Source organism: Anser cygnoides, chromosome 7, assembly GCF_040182565.1.
Source record: "Anser cygnoides isolate HZ-2024a breed goose chromosome 7, Taihu_goose_T2T_genome, whole genome shotgun sequence".
In the NCBI taxonomy this organism is placed as follows: domain Eukaryota; kingdom Metazoa; phylum Chordata; class Aves; order Anseriformes; family Anatidae; genus Anser; species Anser cygnoides.
In genome coordinates this window covers 28,545,188-28,564,130 of record NC_089879.1, presented here as the reverse complement: position 1 = coordinate 28,564,130, position 18,943 = coordinate 28,545,188, and the positions used below count along the sequence as shown (strand labels likewise).

General features: G+C 40.5%; 1 protein-coding gene across 12 annotated transcripts in view; it reads right to left on the bottom strand.

Moving 5' to 3' along the window:
- Nucleotides 1-18,943, bottom strand: part of ANK3 (ankyrin 3) — a 365,999-nt gene that overhangs the window by 86,674 nt on the left and 260,382 nt on the right. For all 12 annotated transcript variants that reach the window (XM_067000746.1, XM_067000749.1, XM_067000752.1 and 9 more), the window contains 6 exons: nt 17,662-17,760; nt 14,681-14,878; nt 14,047-14,145; nt 13,221-13,319; nt 9,585-9,782; nt 7,547-7,645 (listed from right to left, as the gene is read on the bottom strand). In XM_067000746.1, coding sequence (XP_066856847.1) covers nt 7,547-7,645; nt 9,585-9,782; nt 13,221-13,319; nt 14,047-14,145; nt 14,681-14,878; nt 17,662-17,760 — 792 coding nt within the window. The remainder of the gene's footprint in view (nt 1-7,546; nt 7,646-9,584; nt 9,783-13,220; nt 13,320-14,046; nt 14,146-14,680; nt 14,879-17,661; nt 17,761-18,943) is intronic.

Sequence of the window (18,943 nt, the reverse complement as noted above, 5' to 3'; positions counted from 1 at the left end):
CTATCTGTGGGTTTAGATGCACCATTTTCTTCGTGTCGCTTTGCGTCTGACACTACTTCACTTAGTAGTGAACCCAATTCACCCAATTTCACTTATATTTGCAATGATAGTATAGATGGTAGCAGTGCCACCTACTTGAAATTATGGTGTCTATATTTTCTTCAGTTAATTACATACCTATTGCCATCTAAAGAAACTACTAGCACTGACAACCAGGACAAGTTAATCATTGCAAGAAACAGTGACGGATACAAATTCCACTGGCATCAGCAGAATGATTTTTTCCACTGACTTATACGAACATTGGATCAGATGCCAAATGACTACAAGGAACTTTTCCCCAGAATAGTAGTCATCGTGTAATGAATGCTGGAACCTTGTCTTACAGTTACTGTTATTATAGGGCTAAGAGCTTCCAAGCAGTACCCAGGATCTGAGTCTGACAGGGCTCAGAACATACTCATGTACCTCAAACACAGCTTCCAAACACAAATTCAGACTAAAACAGGCGAACTATCAAAACATCAGTTCAAAAGAATGCAGTGAAACCTCCTCATACAGGAACTTAACTCCCTACAAACCCTTCAAAATACAGGCCTCTTGACCTTCAATGTCAACAAAAATCATACATTGAAAGACCAACTGGGGAGATGAAATCCAAAGTCAAGGGCCACCTGCTGGGAACTCTCTGCTAATAACTCTAAAACATTAAAATCTGGAGAGAGTTGGAGAGCCAAGAACTGCTGATCTCAGCTCTCCCTTCGAAGTGATCTATAAAGGCTCCTCTCTCCAGCCTGTAACAATGAATATTGAAGAACGAACTATCAAAACCCTGGTATTCACTGCACTACAACATCAATTTCCTCCTACAAATGGCATATAAAAGGTTTACTTGTGGTACCTCCATAAACGGCTAGAAGAGTAATTAGTGATGTTCTATGTTACTACTGACCAGCCCACTGTTGAAATCTGAGATTAAGTGAAAGCTTTCCCTCTTTCCCCTCTAAATGTGTGGTAGAAACTGGGAGGCTTAAAAAGCCTCATTATGACATTTCTGTGGTGACACAGTCACTATTCTTCCCACCACAACCATTGGTGTCCCAGAGCTGAAGCAGTCTCTTCCTGAAGCCCTTGGCACCACTGACTTGGCAGCTGGAGACCCCTTCACTGAAAGGCAGCTTCTCTGCACAGGAGTCATGCACGTCCAGGGTAGTGATGTGAGCACCTGCTAGACTCGTGGCAAAACACCAGTTTCCCCATCTGAACTCCCTGGAGGAGCCTGGGAGTTTTCTTTTTTAAGTTTGAAGTACCCTTTGGTCACATCACATTATGTTTGATGAGGCAGTGCCTGATGCAGCACTCAGTCACTGATGGCAGAGTGACAGAGATATGACACAGCGGGTCACATCTCACTGGGCATGCTAGACCTCCTCAGCCACCAGAGGACATCTTTCATGTTAACAGTCACCAGTGAAGGCACTGGTCAAAAATAACGCTATTAGCATGTCTTTTCAGCGCCTGAGACCCAGAAAAGATATCCTTTGCTTCTCAGATACAGCACAGATTGCTATATTCAACTGTTTCTATCTCAGGAAAGTAAAGAAAAAAATAATGTATTTGTATCCCAACATCCTCACTGAAAACTGATATTCTGTTAACTTTTCTGAAACAATGGCAGATTCTGCGGTTATGCAACCAAATTAACTATAAAAGCAGTAATTCTTGCTACTTGAGCATGCTACTTTCATTCTCTACAGAAATGTATCCGGGAGGCTAAAATATTTTGCTACAAGAACTACTAATAATTTTTAAGGAAAAAAAAGAAAAAAAGCCTGCAATTATACAAATAAGTGACTTCCAAGAAAATCAGGCCTTTTGTTTAATACAGCTCTAAAGCACATCACCTTCTGGTAGTCAGCTGCCATGCTGCTTTTAGTTGTTCTTAAGAATGAGCAGCAATACAGGAGTTAGCAGCTGGGAAGGGTTTATCAAAAGCCACAAGAGTAAGTGCCAAAAAAGATCAGAAATACTTAGCTTTTCTACTCTAATGGAACACTCAAACACAGAGCACCCCTTATTTTCTTGCCCTAGCATTTTTTGAGGGAAATTATCACAAGCCTTGTATATCATGTCAGTATATTGCTTTAATATCCTCCACCGGCAATAGCCATAAATCCTAACAGCTTGAATTACTGCATCTTTCTAGTCATGCTGACTCTCAAGCTGCTCTGTTTTTGTTTTTCTGCTATAAATGTCAGACAATGAAGCTACAGTATTAGCGTTGGTTAGACCTGAAAATGCTCTAGTTCTAAAGATCACAAAGGCATCCAGCCTTGATCCAATGAAACAAACCTGTATGTACATACACACTTCACAGCTTTGCTGAATCGGGACCTAATGTATTGAAGTACCTTACAAAGGTTCTTTATCTCAGATTATTAGGCTAGACATTTCCACATAAACGCCTGGGTAACAACTGAGCACTAAGAGCCAAGGAGAGACAGATAATGTACTATGAAGATACCATGTCTGAGCATTTGTTCTATGTGAAAGGGATTCTTCTGGACAGCACTTCCCACCCTCCCTGCTCCTTCCCATCTTCTTCTGCACTTGAAAATTAGGTATTCCAGTTGAAAAATAAGATCACAGTTATAAGCCACTGTAGCACTCAGGCTGGTACAGAGTTCCTGTTGGAAGAGAGCAGGCAGAGCTGAATAAATCTGAAATAAAAGGCCCAGCCCAACCTGCAAAACAACATCACGACCTCTTAGTCACCCTTATCTCCTACCAGTATTACAGTTTTAGAAACAAACACAGTTTTATGATGGCTTTGTCAGCCAGACAGTCGTCAGCCAAGGACTATGAGACAATCAGTTCCCCTGGCAGAGGCCCAAGTGCAGAGTAACAACTGCTTGGCTAAAATGACCTGCACAGAGATAAACGCTCCGAATCTGCTCTTCATCCTTGACTGAACCAGCGCTCTTCTCCCATTGGGCTTCTTTGGCCAATCCATCACCTTAATGCTGTATCCTACTATAACATTATCCAACAGGGAAAAGAGTTGAAAAATAACATGTGGAGACTTGCTGATCCATGAAATGGTGTTTACTTGTGCCAACTCTCAGCACATAAGCCCTGCAACAAAAACCAACATCACATGTACCAGTATAGCTTTTACGCACTCAATATGATCACCAGAAGGAACATCTGCTTGCAACCAGGGCTTCAAATTCATTTTTAACTCCCAATATGATGTGTTAGATGAGCACTCCTTGCTTTAACTTCCTTGCTTTTGCATGATACTACATAGCAGCTTCAGTATCAAATACTCTTACAAACATAAATTCAGGCACTTGAATAGAATGTCAGAATTGACAAAAACTGCTGCCTTTGTAGCAGGGCCCTACCATGCCTCCTGTAAACACTAATTATTTTTTTAAAACCTTTTTAAATGTGAAGGACTCTAAAGCTTCACCACCTGTAGTGGTGAACCACGAAGTTCTGGAAAAAATTTCTTGAGAGGGAAACCACCCCAAGTCAGAACCACAGTTGCAATGGTTACTGAGAGTAATTTGTATAATGCTCTCAAGTTTTAGAACTAGAACAGATCTTAATCATACAGACCAATCTCCCACACAAGAGATTTTCTGTAGTATTACATTTTTTTCTTCCCTGCTATAGCTTGAAGGTACCAAATATGTTTCTGTCCAATCTTCCCTTTTCATCCCCAAATAACCCCAAATCATGTGTGTGGCTCTCTGAACTTGAGGCAGGGATAAGAAGTGTTTCCATGTGTTACAGCTGCAAACTCTAGATGTTTTCATAGGGAGTGTAAGTTATATATAAATGATGATTAAAGAACATGTACCAGAAGTGGAAGATGATAGCTCACTGGTCCATACCCAACAAGTTTAATGACCTACTGAGATACTGTGTTCTCCCTTCATTGACAGATATTGTACAGGAGTGACACAACCAACACTTACCTAACCTGGAAACACGATGATGAGAGAATCTATTCAAAGAAAAAAAAAAGGCAAAAAAACCTATTGACTACTCACCTAGCCTACAATAAATGAGGTAACAAAAACATACGGATGCGAAACGGAGAGAAGAAAATGAAAGGTCAGTGTTGACACTGCTGGTGGCACACAGAGATCCCTAATACAATGCCACTAAGCTGTGTGGCTTGACTTTTTGATACTTAAGGCACAGATGGCCACAGCTCTGCCACTCTATGCCCGATGTCATGAATCTGAACTGTATATGCTGGATGGCATTGTGCAAACACACAAGCATAGCAACAGTGCTTTTGCAGCCCACTCAGCTGTTGCTGGATCTTGCTCCCTAGTGCCTCTGTTCTTAGGGACAGCATGCACGGACATTTTATATTTCCCAGACATTTTAATTCCATAGTTAATCCATCTCAGAAAGAGAGCCTGCAACTACAGAGCTGCTATATTACAAGCCAGTCATCTAAAACCTCACCTGCATAGAACAAGAGGTCAAGGCGTGGCAGTTCTTAAACCATAACACTTTTTCCTTTGCTGCAGCAGTTCAAAGTTTGCCAGCTAATCATAAGGAACTCAAGATGATCATCAGTTTATCCAGAAACTATCCCATGCAGAAATACATGGCACTGCATTGTCACTTGCCCACTATCACAGGCCACAGTGAGTGGATATCTGACAGAGGACCTCCATGTGGCTGACTGTGTGGAGTCTGGAGACAGCACTGCAGGGCTCACCCACTGCAAACCTGGCAGATGGGACCCTGCTGAAGCCAGTGAAAAAGCGTCAAGCTCACCCCACTCTAATGCAATCCTACAAGGCATGTGGATGCTTTCTTCCGAAGGAGCAGACGGTCCCCTACAGCAGAGGTCAGCTAGCATGGTCGGCAGAAGGATAAAGCCATTGCAGGCGTTCTTCACCATGAAGGCCTACAGCATTAATAATTCACATTTTTCCAGACATGCAATTTGTTACACCGCAAAGCAATTCTGCTTAAGTACACTGGGGACTTCGCCTGATCTATCAATCCCTGCTCCACTTCCTGACAACTATGGGGAAATCCCATGGAAACAAGCGTATACTGGTAAACTGTTCTTTACTTGCACTAGTTACATACGTAACTGAAGAAGGAAGGTAAAACACAAACAAACTTCCTTTTTTTTTTTTTTAAATGATGTGAATTACTGATGATAGGATTCAAGCTGCAGTCAAATACGACTTTTCTTTAAACTTGTGCATGATTTTACTTACTAACTAGTTCAATTTTCAGAGATGCTATTAAGAAATTCAGCTCCACCCAGAGGAGACCTCTGAATGAGGAAACTGAAGCCCTTTTCCCATGCATCTCTACAGAGTCTCGTGCCCGCTCCACCACACAGACGTACTGCCAAGCCCTGAGACCCAACTAACATGCCCTCCTTCTCAGCTGTGACAGCATCTCACACACTGCACCATGCTAACGTGACTAAAAGGCCATTAGTCCTGAACTGGATACGATTTGGACGCTGGAGAGAAGGCAAAGGGGACACATGACTGCCTGCACCTGTTGATGTAAATGTCTCCTTAGACTACTTACTATTTGTGGGACAGGGAATAGTAGAAGGCAAACAGACAAGCTTCACAGATTAGGAAGTGATTCAGCTCTTGGACCAAAGTAAAAGAGCAGGTTCTGCAATGTCATTTTACAGAAACCAAAACCAGGTAAGGTTTCCTTTCTCCAGAGAGGCAACCATATTCATTTGAGGAAATCATGCAAAGAACGAACCAGGACAGATCTCATCTGCTGCTGGATGATCTAGCAGCTGGTAAGAATCCACACTGATTCATCTGCAAAACAGAGGCTGAAGACATGTTACAAAAGTATAAAGACAGTCAAAATCCTGGGATTTCAGCAGAACTATTTAATTTTCACGCCAGAATACTGTAATTGAAATCAACAGCCTAACGTAAAGGTACAGCTAGAGTTACACAACACAAAACCAGGTACCAATGACTTTTCCCTCTACCATGGATTATAATCAACCAACCTGCAGACAGAAAGGATGATGGATTCAGCCTTTTTTGAGATGTCAGTGTGACGACAAAATGCTAATATTGCTGGACAGTCTGACACACGGGGATATTTCTGGGATGCAAGCACAGCAGTTAACTCAGCACACACACGTAACGGAGTTGTGAAAGCTGCTACAAGTTGCGAAAGCTGCACAACTCTCTACAATCTGCAGATCAAACTGTGAGACTGAGTTAATTTTAGTTGATTTGATCAACTACTGTTCAAGCACTTGATCACAACTGATTTCTTATCCACCTAATGATCATCTACTAGATACCGACAACGCGTGAAGAATCTAGGTGTAACGAACACTGAGGGAATCTTTAAATTCTGAGCACTGTATGTACCCTCAGTTATAAAATAATTTCTAAGCAGGCTCTTGGAATTAGGCCACAGACATCACACTCAAACCAATGCCATGAAGTGGGAGTAGTTATTGCTTGGAATCCCAAAATCCATCCCCACACACCCTGGAAAGTCAAGTCTCTTATTTAAGAGTCCAAATATTTACTTTAGACAAAAGTATTTTTAGGCAAGTAAGTTTGAAATGGACCACCATCATGTATCTGTATTTCATGTTAGGTAACAGCAATAAAAAAAATCGAATTTGTCCTAAAGAGCTATTTGGTTCATCCCTAATACTATTTTTGAAGACAGAATAGAGCAATATTTACCTAGAAACTAACAGGTTAATGTGTACATCAGGAGAACACTGGCCAAGTCTCACTTTGGGATACAAGAAAATGTCTGCTTCCTAAATGTACCCATATTATAAAACAGCCCAATCCACCATGCTTTGCAAAACAATATGGTTTAGAAATTGAGGCAGTCTTGAAGGCTGATTCAAGCTCTAAGAGTAGGGGTAAGTCTTTACAAATGAACAATGGCTGTACTTGCAGAATTGTGCCTATGGATGGGTATTTAGTAACAGCTCAGTAAAAGACTACTTCATTTCATAAATTGTCTTAAGTCACCGGAAAAACTATTAATCACTTAATAACCAGAAATGCCTACTTTGCATTTTCATTGCTTTTCTTTCTGTAAAGAAAGATATTTTATATAACAGTTCTCCTGTGCTTGGTTTCTACTGTCAGCTGGCGGGAAGTATGTGCAACATGTAAGAACTACCAAAAGCAGACGAGAGTATGCATATGGTAAAAGAGTACATGACTCTTTGTAGAGAGCTTTTCTGAAAGTTTCCTTACATAAAAATACAGATCAATCCCACTTACCTTCAGTAAAATAGTAGGATACAGCTATGCTGATCTAAATATTTGGCACAGAAGAAAGAAATAAGCTTATAGCTCAAAGACTGAGCATAACACTAAACACTCAAGCTTAAAGGTCTTCAGTGTTCAAAATATATTCTATAGCAATTTCACTGCTGTTATTTCATTTTCACCCTGAAACTGATTACTAGACCGGTCTACAGGCTCTTGTTTCCCTGAAAGAAAACAATACATATCGATAATCGTGTTCGTACCTTTGTCTGTGAATCAACAGCAGCTCCTTGGTTAACAAGAACCTCTGCTACATTGACTCTGTCCTCCTGAGCAGCCAGATGGAGTGGTGTCAGCCCGCTCTGTAAATTAGGAGCAATAGGTAACAATCTTCAGAGGTGGCACGTGAATATTAAACACAAAATCAACTATAAGTAAGATTCAAAAAGTCTTACTGAAATTAAATAAATAAATGAAAAACTCTACCTTCACTTACAAGCTGTGTATTGTGTTATCTGATTACATCTGTTGAATTGCAAGAAACTAAAATTTAAAAACCAGGAACATAATGGTTCTTTTACACAAGGAACAATTCTTCATGCAACGTTAAATGTGGGATACCAAATTATATTACGGCACTTGAAGAAAAAAAAAACACAGTATTTTTTCCCCCTCCTAGGGAGCTCACTTCCTCAGAGTAAGAAAGATTTTAAAAGAAATATTGAATGATTGTTCAGACTTGTATAAGTTTTCTAGTACCAATATTCACTCAGATTTTAACTTTACCTTTTACTGATAGTAGTTTCCTACCCTTAAACCCAAATTCATCTCCACAGAACTGCATAGCTGTCCCCTACATCTTGCAGTGTGGATTCCTTACCAATAGCAGTAACTGCACTGCTCTTGAACAGGCAATGCTGATGACAACACAACTTAGGTGGGTCACACTGCATAAACATGTAAAAGTAACCAACTGCAAATTACCTAATGAGACCTGGATATTATGGGCCAAACCTTCTAAAAATGTTTACTAAGTGCTCAGTGCCCAAGCTGGGGCTCTGAGTACTTAGCTCCCAACTGTCCTGTGGACCCTGAAGAAAACAAATGACCTTTTACTCTCATGGCAAAACTCAGAAGTTGGCGTGCTTTAAATATCTGGCTTCAAATGTAGGTGCTGAGCTCAGAGGAAATGTGTATCCCTACGTGAGTAGAGGAGAACTATTTTCAAAAGGTGCTGTTATCTGTATAATGAGAAACGAGAGACTGTAACTGAGCAGTAACAGATTGAAGGATGTTGCAGATAATTAATGTCTAGTGGGGCTGAATCAAAATGCCAAGCAACAGTAATTGTGCTCTCCGTATTAGCCTCAGTAGCAAAACCAAGCTAGCCAATGTAATGTAGAATGTGCCCACGGCAAATTGCACTATGGGAATACAAGGTGTATTCAGCACTGCACAACAGTATTTGCTTGATTAAGACAAGGGCAAATCAACAACTGCAAGAGAAACTACCTGAAGGAGGGACCAAAAATAATTAAGCTTTAAAGTTAGAAATGGGAAAACAGAGCAGCCCTGTGCAGCACCACCCACAGCCTCAGAGGACACAGAGTCCTTCTCCCTGCTGAGAACAAGAAACGCTCTCCATGAAAAAAATTGTCTCTTGCCCTTCTATGTTACCCACATAAATCCACACTGAAACTGCACTTTACAGTATCTCGGATGGCTAGAGGGGCATTTAAAGAATTAAGGCTACGGATCTGCTAGAAACATTACCATAGAGCAGACTTAATAGCCTATAAAGTCATATATACAGAAACTAAAATCTACTAGCTTCTTTTTCATGCCCCCTGGAGAAATTACACTGAAAGTCACCATGCTCTGAGGAACAACCCCTGGGGAGGAAAAATCACTTACATTAATGAACAAAATCTCAGACAACCTCACTGTTACTACCCCATTAAAAATCAACAAGTTAGTTGTTACCATTGCTTAATGGGGAGGCGTATATCTAGAGGATCCTAAAAGACACACTCCTACCCCGCTAACCATTAGGGTGAAGAAGACATTTTCTCCGGTGGCAGACTAGCATGATATGGAAGGAAAGGAGATGGATTTATAAATTCCTCTGCAGCACGTGGTACTAGCCATCATCAAAACTTAGGTACTACAAAATACAGTTTATCCAATGTGACATGGATGTTTGCTGCAAACTGCTCTCTTTGCTAGAAGAAATGATGATGTGCATTCAAATGTCATGTTGCTATGTTTATTGTCTTAGCACCAAGCAGGGGAAACACTTACCTTGTTGCTGAGATTTACATTAGCATTTCTAGAAAGAAGTAACGACACCATGTCCACGTGGCCGTCCTGAGAGGCCAGATGTACAGGGGCAATACCCTGTCTGGTTACAGCATTGGCATCAGCACCGTATTCCAACAGTGTAGTTGCTATGTCCATTTGGTTTTTCTTGGCAGCTATGTGTAGTGGCGTATAGCCATTCTGTCAACAGAAAGCATTTCATTGCAAGCTACTCATTAAACAATGTGATACAATCTTCAACAAAGAGAAGAGCAGGATGCATGTACATAACTCAGAACAGCTGTTTTGTTTTTTTTTGTTGCTGTTTTGCTTTTTGTTTTCCTATCTCTCAGTATGAATGAAAGCATTATGTATATGAAATATAGCCTTCCTTGCAGCATGTACTCTAACCTTACTGAGACTCTTGGTTCAGGTCAAGAGAAAATTAAAACATATCACTTTAGTCTTGCATTCCTTTTTTTCCTTCCAATACATGAGCCCATCAAGTCCACTACCATGAACAGAAACTGCATGAAACTGCATGATAAAATTTTCTACTTTTGAAAGAGAATGGATTTGACAGAAAATAGAAGAATATATATAAACGATTAGAACGCACATACCAAAACACTAACCAAAGCATGACAGGATTTTGGATACAAATTGCAATACCTGTTTAATCAAGAACTTTCTATCTTTCAGGTATGTATTAGCCCTCATTTTGAAGCAAACAGTAAACATGAACATGTATGCATGTGACTAAGGAAGAAGGGGTGGGAGGGCGCAAGACCTTAGCTGCATAAACCATTTCATACAGTATCATAATTACCATGAGCATTTCAGATTACACGGTCCAATAAAATCTAAATGTACAAAGCATTTACCTGGCTTGTATCCTCCCTGTACCTCACAGGGCACCAGGGCTGGACATAACAGATGGAGGGTGATGCAGGTAGGAGCAAAGAATAAATACACAGGGGTACACCAATGAGTGCAAGATTGCATCAGTAGTAATCTGGAAGTGAGAGCTGCACAGCACTAACTCCATATGGAAAAGTCTCTGAAACCTTCAAAATTCATTTCAGATTTGGTTTAGGCCTTAGATACTAAGATATTTCAGGGCAGTCAGCATGACACAGCTCATGCTCTTTGTTCAAAGTACAATATGCACCAAATAAGTGGGGTCAGAGTGTTCGGCACCTCAGCAAAGCAGGCTGCAACGCTGCCAAAATGACACCCAGGAAATGTAGTGCAGTGCCACGGCTAACGAGGGAAGCATACAATCACTTAATGTTCACTTTGAAGATAAAACATATCAGGAAAAACAATCCCCTCTCTCAGACTTCCTGCACAAGACTGATGTGTAGAACAGCCATTACCACATGAGCACTTGTTAGTTGTGTTAAATCCTGCATATATGCTAAACCCTGTATAATTTAAATGGAACTCATGTGTATTTTGTAAGATAACAAATGCAGTTTCAAGCCTTTTCTTCAGAAACGGTCATAGTTTGCTTTCAGTGGAATGGAAAACAGCAGGTTGCCAAGAAAAGGCAAAAAGAGATGAAAAACAAAAACTAAAATTCATCTCAGTCTCAGACTGTACCTTCTCTTAATAAGGGCTGTGTTCTGTCACTACAAATAAATGCAGAAAGGAACAGAGAAGTTTGGAGGGCGAGTATTGGGTTATTCTGGCTGCCATGGTAAAGAGGTAAAAACGGAAAAAGGTTAAAGATGGAAGGACAGAGAAAAAGACTGAGGTTTGTGGTGATGGAGGGGAAGGAAGGGAAACATTGCAAGGCAATGAATGCCCAATTAAAATTGGGCACAAGCCTTGTTTTAGTCTGTAAGAATGAATGGTTCATCTGAATAACTGTTTGTATCACAGTGCTGTACTTGTACTTGGCCACTTCTCATCCCCTTTCACTGATTCTTCTTCAAGGCCTAGCTAACAAGCTACTCCTAAGATGAGCATTAAACAGAGGAACATCACAGAGAAAACAAATGCCGATGAAACTAATTGTGGAGCTAATGATGAGAACTTTGATGTAACACATTTTTTTATTAGACCACATTTACAGAAGGAATAGGAAATCATCTGCTGTAAACCAACATCTTCTTTCAGATGACTGCACTGTGAATGCCTACAGCAACAAACATGCTGCCATTAATTTTATTTAGTACTGATGCTCTGCTCAGTGTGTTGCTGTGGCTCACTTGCTACAGAATAGTAACAAATGCTTTCTTTTAGGAAGTTTACAGCTCGCACTGAAGACACAAAGTGGCAGTGTCAAAACTATTTATTTTTTTTCTTCCCTAACAGACAGGGAAGCTAACGTGACCTGACACATGGGTTTGTGTAATATTATATTGTAGTCTATAGGGTTTCCACCTTGGTTTGGGCTTCCCAAGCCCCTGGCATCGGGAGCTGCAATCCCTGCCCCTACATGATGTATAGCTTCCTCTGGCAGTTTCTTTCCATGAAAACCAGGTCAATGTCTTCTCGTCCCTTTCAGAAGGTCCTTCCTTCTCCACAGTGACATTTAAGAGTGCTGTGTTGCAACAGTAAAAGACCAGAGATCACTCCAGTTCATCTCCTGGGACATTGCTCTGGCAGACTGCCACTATTGGCATTATTGATTTTAGACTGTGCCGTTGCTGCTGGCTGTCCATGTTTGTTTAACTTTCCTCTCTTTTGCACCATAAGCTTGGGGACCTACCATGTATGACAGACTGTCCTCCTCTTTAGCCATGCAGAAGGGCTCCTCTATTATGGCTGTACTCAGTCATGTGTGAGAGGAATGCAATCAAGGAGAGCCGTCTGTGTACGAAACTAGCTGCTCCACTAGCTCTCCCTTTACACAGTGTTTCCTCATGGTGATTTTAGGAATGTATCTGGGTTGTTTCAGATGGGGTATTTACAATGCACCCCACCTGATCCTACATAGCTTTCCACCCTTTTTTATTTATCACTGCTGTCCAACAATTGGCCAGTATTTAAAACTGGGATCCACAGAAAATAGAGACTTTAAGCTTCTCTAAATTTGTCCGTTGATCAAATTGTTATGCATTTAAGTACAAATTCCTTCACATCCCTTGAAATCTTACACTGTGTTGTCTTGCCTACAGTATACTACAAACCAAGCAGAGCTGTGACTGGTTTTATTTTCTCAACAGTGCCCTTACACTGAGGTGTAAATACCATGAAGCACATTAATAATACTGTATGTTATACTGAGAAACTTTTCACACTTCCTCTGGCACAATACATGAGCATTACTACCCCTGTGTAGCAAAGCACTCCAAGCCCTGAACAGATGTTAAGATGGCTTTGAGGTATTAAGGAGATTAGACAAGTGAAAGCAAGACTTACTACTCACTGAGACTGAACTTCAATGAAATTAAGTATTTCAGATTTTTTCTATACCTATGCTTGCTTTTTTTTTTCTTTGTAAAACAACTATTTTATTCACTTGCAGAATCATTCTAGCAACTTACAGAAATTTGGTTGTGAGACATTGATACAGTAACTGGGTGCCCTGTAATTGCAAGCACACACATTCTAGAAAGAGCAGAGGTAGATAGGAAATAAGTGGCAAAAGGCCTAGGTATTGATCCCCAGAGTGGCTAGTACTTGTACCTTGGCAGATGCGTGAGGTGAAGCTCCCTGGTCCAACAGCAGGAGTGCCACTTTTTGATTATCGTAGTGTGCAGCTACATGCAGTGGTGTTAAACCGCTCTAAAAACACATGCAGAACAAACAAGTGCTGTTACAGATCTTCAGGGAAAATTTAGGAGTTTGGAAAATTAGAGCAGATAGGTGAAAAAATACATTTGTTATTCATTCATGTATCAGGAGTCTTTGTTAAATTTTGAATCAAAAAACAAAACAGGGATTTAAAAATCTTTACTGAGCTGTGAAACCCCTTTTTACTTTTCCCAGGGAAGGTGAACAGAGAAACACACATCTGTGCTGCCCCCAGGACAGAGCAAGTAAGGAATTTTGACCCTGAGGTCAAAACCTCGGCAATGTTTTCTTTTTCTGCAGTGGATAAAGTAAACCTTCCCTTGGATCTGTAAAACTCTGAGCTGGGCCGTTTTAAAAAGCTTGAGGTCCTACCGGGCTTTGCCCCCTGTCACGGGACCTGGGGGAGCAGAGCCAGCTGCTTGAGTACTCCGATAAGGACTATAAATAGTCTGGGCAGGAAGGTAGAGGAATGGCTTGTCTCTGTTCCCCTGGATGGATACAGAGAGAGCATAACAATTTTGTTGTCAATTAATGATAATAAAAGTCACTTTTGTTAAAGAGATTGCAGACTCCTGACAGACCCAACAGGGGCTGGAATATTACAAGAAGCCTATTCCAGTGAAACCCAGGGTGTGGATATTAGTGCATGCAATGGTAGAAGGATATTACTAGAACATTATGTGTGCTGTGCAAGTGGCAGTGACCTCTTCTGTCTTACCTTTCCAGAAGCATCAGGAGATGCGTTCTTCTGAAGCAAGAGGTTCGCTACCTCAATTTTCCCGTATTTTGCAGCCACATGTAGAGGAGTAAATCCTTTCTGTAAGAGAAATCAATTACATAATATCCACTAGCACTCTTTTCCCAAAGTGCCTAGACATCAGAGGCATTCAAAGTTTGCCTCTGACCTACAAGGATATTATTTCTATCCAACCCCTTAGAAAGTCCCAAGTCCAGGCAGCAAGTCTGCAGCTTCCCAACTGCCCTGGCAGGTCTGAAGGATCTCTTTTGCAAGGAAACGCCCCATCTGCATTAAAATGACTGTAAAAAGGGAAGAGCCAGTTCCTTTCTTCACACCACCAAAGACCCAAGGACAATGCTGGGCAAGAGTTTATCAACTCCTACCAGGAATTTCTGCCCTGCATTCCTTTCATTCCAAGCAAATGCATGGCTGACCACTAGGATGTGTTATACATCAAACTGAGGTAAGAATGTGAAGCTTTGTACTCTTTTAACAACATGCAGCTCATGTATATCACTGTGTAGGTTTATGATGCTAGCCATATTTAACTCAAAAGAAGCACTTCTTACGAATGCATTTTACTACTGAAGCTATCACTTTGCAATTCCCTTACCTTGGTAATGATAGCCAAAGATGCACCGTGATCCAAAAGAACAGAAGCTACATCTTCATGCCCTTCTCGAGCAGAAAGATGCAGGGGCGTATAGCCAGACGTTGTAGCCGCATTTGGAGATGCTCCTTGCTGTAGCAGCTGCTGTACTATATCTGCTTTTCCCAGTCGAGCAGAAATGTGCAGTGGTGTTTGGTCATCCTAAACATAAAGGAAAAAGCACAATTCTACATAAGAAAACTGAGCCCATACTTTGACAGAAAATGCTCAGATTCATTGTTTTTTGAAATTGCAGATGAACATTGATTCTACTTGAGGTTGTACCTGATGAGTATCAAACCTTGGCTTTCTCTTTGTCATAAAATAAAGATACATTTATGCTTTGTTGATGCATCACAAAATATTCCAGACAGATGCATAATCCTTAACAGTAAATAAACTGATCAACTTTATTAATCTGGACTTGCCTTGCTTTACTTTGCCACTGAAGCGCATTGAGTTTAATGTTGAAATTCCTCAAAATGCAGAGAATATATAGCTCCATTCCTCACATCTTGATCTCTTTTAGGATCCCAACAACATTAGTTGTCCGGAATGAGTTGAGGTGCTTAGCATGTTACTACCTATTAACTTGTATTAAGTACTGTATTTTGTGGGTTTTGTTTTATCACTGCTATTTCGCAGATAACTTTATAGTAGCGGCAATTGGAGGTAAATTGGAAAAGTTAACCTATACACAATGTTTTAAAGACGTATTATTACTAAATTCAACTATTTAAAAAAAAGACTAGGAAGAAAAAAAAAATTGTGATGCTTAAGTTCCCTGTCTTTCTGACTGCTTATTCCAAACACAGTAACCCTAATGGTTCTATGTGTAGGGGTTGTACTGCTGTGAGTCTGCATATTTCTTTTTTCAGTGAAAATACTGCTGTAGTTTGTGACTGTGTTTGGAGCATCTAATTGATAATTTCTTCCTTTTTCATTATTTGATTCTGTATTTTTGTCCTCCTTCTTCTAGTTGTACCATCTTTGGAGTAAGCACACTATCACAGCAGCATGGCCAATGAAATCTGTGACTTTATCATTTTCCCCTTCCTCATAAATCTATTCAAACAGCTTTCTCTACCCATTTTTTCCCCTACTTTTTGAGCAGTGCAACCCCATGTCCTGCCACAGAGATGTTCTGGGGTGTTCTTTGACAGGGAAACTTCTGCCCTTGTCCACCCTACAAAACGCTGATTTTACATCCTTGGGATTTAGATCGAGAGATTGTCAGGATGTGAATGCTGCTTCACTGCAGGGAAATTCTCCTCCAGCTGGTGAAAAGCCTTTATGATTCTTAAACACTTCCAGTTTACACCTGTTTCCCACAAATTCCTCACCACTGCTATCACTGGTGTATAATCTATTACTTGTATTTAGTTGTTATTTATGGCAACAAATTGATCACAGGCAATGGCAGTTTGCACAGATTAATTCATTTTGTGAAATTATTTAGAGACTATTTGCATGACAGTGCTTCTGAGTACAAGCTGGTCACCTTCGAGGCTGGTCACTTTCTTTGTAGATGTACAGACCCCATGATTCACTGCTGCTGTCAGACTGCTTCCTGATACGAAACACGTCTGCTATAAATATTTAATCAAGATTTCCTCATAAGTAAATGTTCTAACTAGCAACTTTATTTGTGAGCCAATTCATATACAATAATTTCACAGCGCCAACAGATTTATTGGAAATTGTATGCATTTAACCACTATTTGAAAAAAAGTTTTCCTGGTTTGACTTAAAAACGGACACAATATATGGCAGTCCTAATCGCCTTTCCGTTTGTGTTTCCTGGAACTCTATCATTTCTAAAATTTCTGTAATTTTCTATGATTCTTCAGTGGCTCCTGACCATTTCTTTTTCTTCCTCCGTTACCTTCCTCAGTTGCAATTGTTTCTGTTAATTCTTTCTGCTCCTTTTTTCCAGCCCTATACCACATTCCCTTTCTGTGCCTTCCAAACTTTACTTGACTTTGTGCCCACACCTTCTTTTCAAGCCTGCTTTTCCCATACCCATCTTACAACCCATCAAGACCAACCCATCTTACAGCCACATCAAGTCACTGGTTGTATTGACACAGGGAGTTTTGCTTTTCTCTTGAACATGCCCATCAGTGTTTGAGCCACCTTGTAATAACAATTTGCTCTTCCAGTGTCTTCCAAATTCTTTCCTTCCTATCTGGAACTGTCAAAATATCCTCCTTTTTATTCCACTCTTTGAGATGCAGAGAAACAATTTAAATTAATACATTTCCCATCCATCCACAACAGTGATCTTTCAACTGAAACAGCTTACCATGTTCATCCACCCACTACTCAACTTGCTCTCCTTAATCTTCATCCGCTACTGAGCAACTCTTACAGGTAACTCGCTCTTCTCCTTTGATATCACTGCATTTCCAGCTTACCTAAGACAGTCCCCTCCAGCTCTTCCTTTGTATCCTCTCCCCAAAGCTCCCACACCTGTTTTCTAAGGAGTTTCAGAGCTGCCATCTCTCTGGTGGGCTCTTTAAGAAGTGTTCTTTAGAAGCGTAACTATTTCTGAATGCATACAGGCTGATGCTTCAGCGACATGACAGCAGACACCGGCAGAATAGGGTTTACAGTTTTACAAAAATGAAAACAGATCTGAGGCATTCCTCCCACCTTGTCCTGCCTCCTACCCCAAAACAAATCTCCAAGACAGAATATTCTATATTAAAAGTTGGTGAAGAAGGAGATATGGTATCAATTTGACATCTCCAGACTTCCTTCTTACATTCAGCTCACTCATGACTACAGTAACAAAGTACGTGATAAAACATCAGTGATCATTATGCTAAGACCCTTGCCTTCACATGTCTTTCTCTTCCCAAACTACATGTCAGATGAATGCAATTCCCTGCTTTGTTAAATATAAATAACCTGGGGTTAGTAGACCTGGATCATTGCCTTACCTTAGCTTTAGCCTCCACCTGAGCTCCATTCTGTACTAGGTATCGAACAACCTCTGTTTGGCCAGCTCTGGCAGCCATGTGCAGCGCTGTTTCTCCTCTCTAAAACGCAGCAGCAAAAACAAAATATCAGCAGAGAAAAAATACAGGAAAAACAAATGCAACATATTTCATAAACACTAATATACTGGAGATCCAATTCAGAATAATCACCGCTAGAATATCTGATACAAGTTTTCCTGTGAGCAAGATGGGGGACAAAATCAATAGTTGACTTCTGAGCTGTATGCTACAAAGCTCAAAACAACAGTGCCTGTACGCCTAGGCCTTTTGCTTTAAAGAGAGCGCAATTTTTGTACTTATTACCTCATTATTAACAGCGTTAAAACTTATGACCATTTAAATACAGCCTAATTTGGTCCAACTTTTTCTTTTTTTCAAATTTTGTATATTTAGAAACATATTTTTCCTGGATTTTCTCCTGCTATGCCCTATGTCCCTAGGATCATATGTTATCTGAGAAGCACTGAAATGAAAGATCACGGGGAAAAAATCACTACTAATTACATTAAGGTTTCAAAGACCTAATTAAAGGAAAATTCAAGGAAACCAGAATTAATTCACGAAGGAAACAGCCTTCTAGATTTTTGGACGTCAGTGTGTCTTTAGGAACAAATACCTAGTTTAAAAAAATGGCATTGCAAATTTATTTAATTTATACAGTTAGCAGATGAAGACTTTAACAAAGGGCTCTCTAAGTGCACCAAAAAGTTTTTTGAGGCCAAAATGCTAAAAACCATTAACAAGCTTTGACTTTCCTCCCATTTCTCATCTTTCAAGTACCATCTAACAATGACTTCAGTTCTTACATGTGCCCCAGGAGCCCTTGGGCACACAGTGCACATCCAGTAGAAAGGCACACTTGTATGGCTGTATGGACACAGGCAATATGTCCCAACAATCTGCTGCAATCTGTTGATAACAGCAGAACTTCCCTTAAATGGTAGGCCCCTGGGGTCCTGGGAAAACAGTGTTCAACAGTCAAGTACACATCTCAGAAATCACACAAGGGAAGCTACAGCACATTCTCATTCTTTACTTCAGAAAATAACAAAAATAGAGCCTGCTTAAGGTCAACCTCTTGTGAGGTGTCCTCAACCTGTCAAGCACCTCCCAGGCCGGAGCCAGAGGCTGCCTTCTCCCATGACTCCAGCACGAGCTACAATGCAAAGGAGGTGGACGGCCAACACCAGACTTTGGCACTTCACAACTGCACTGCTCACAG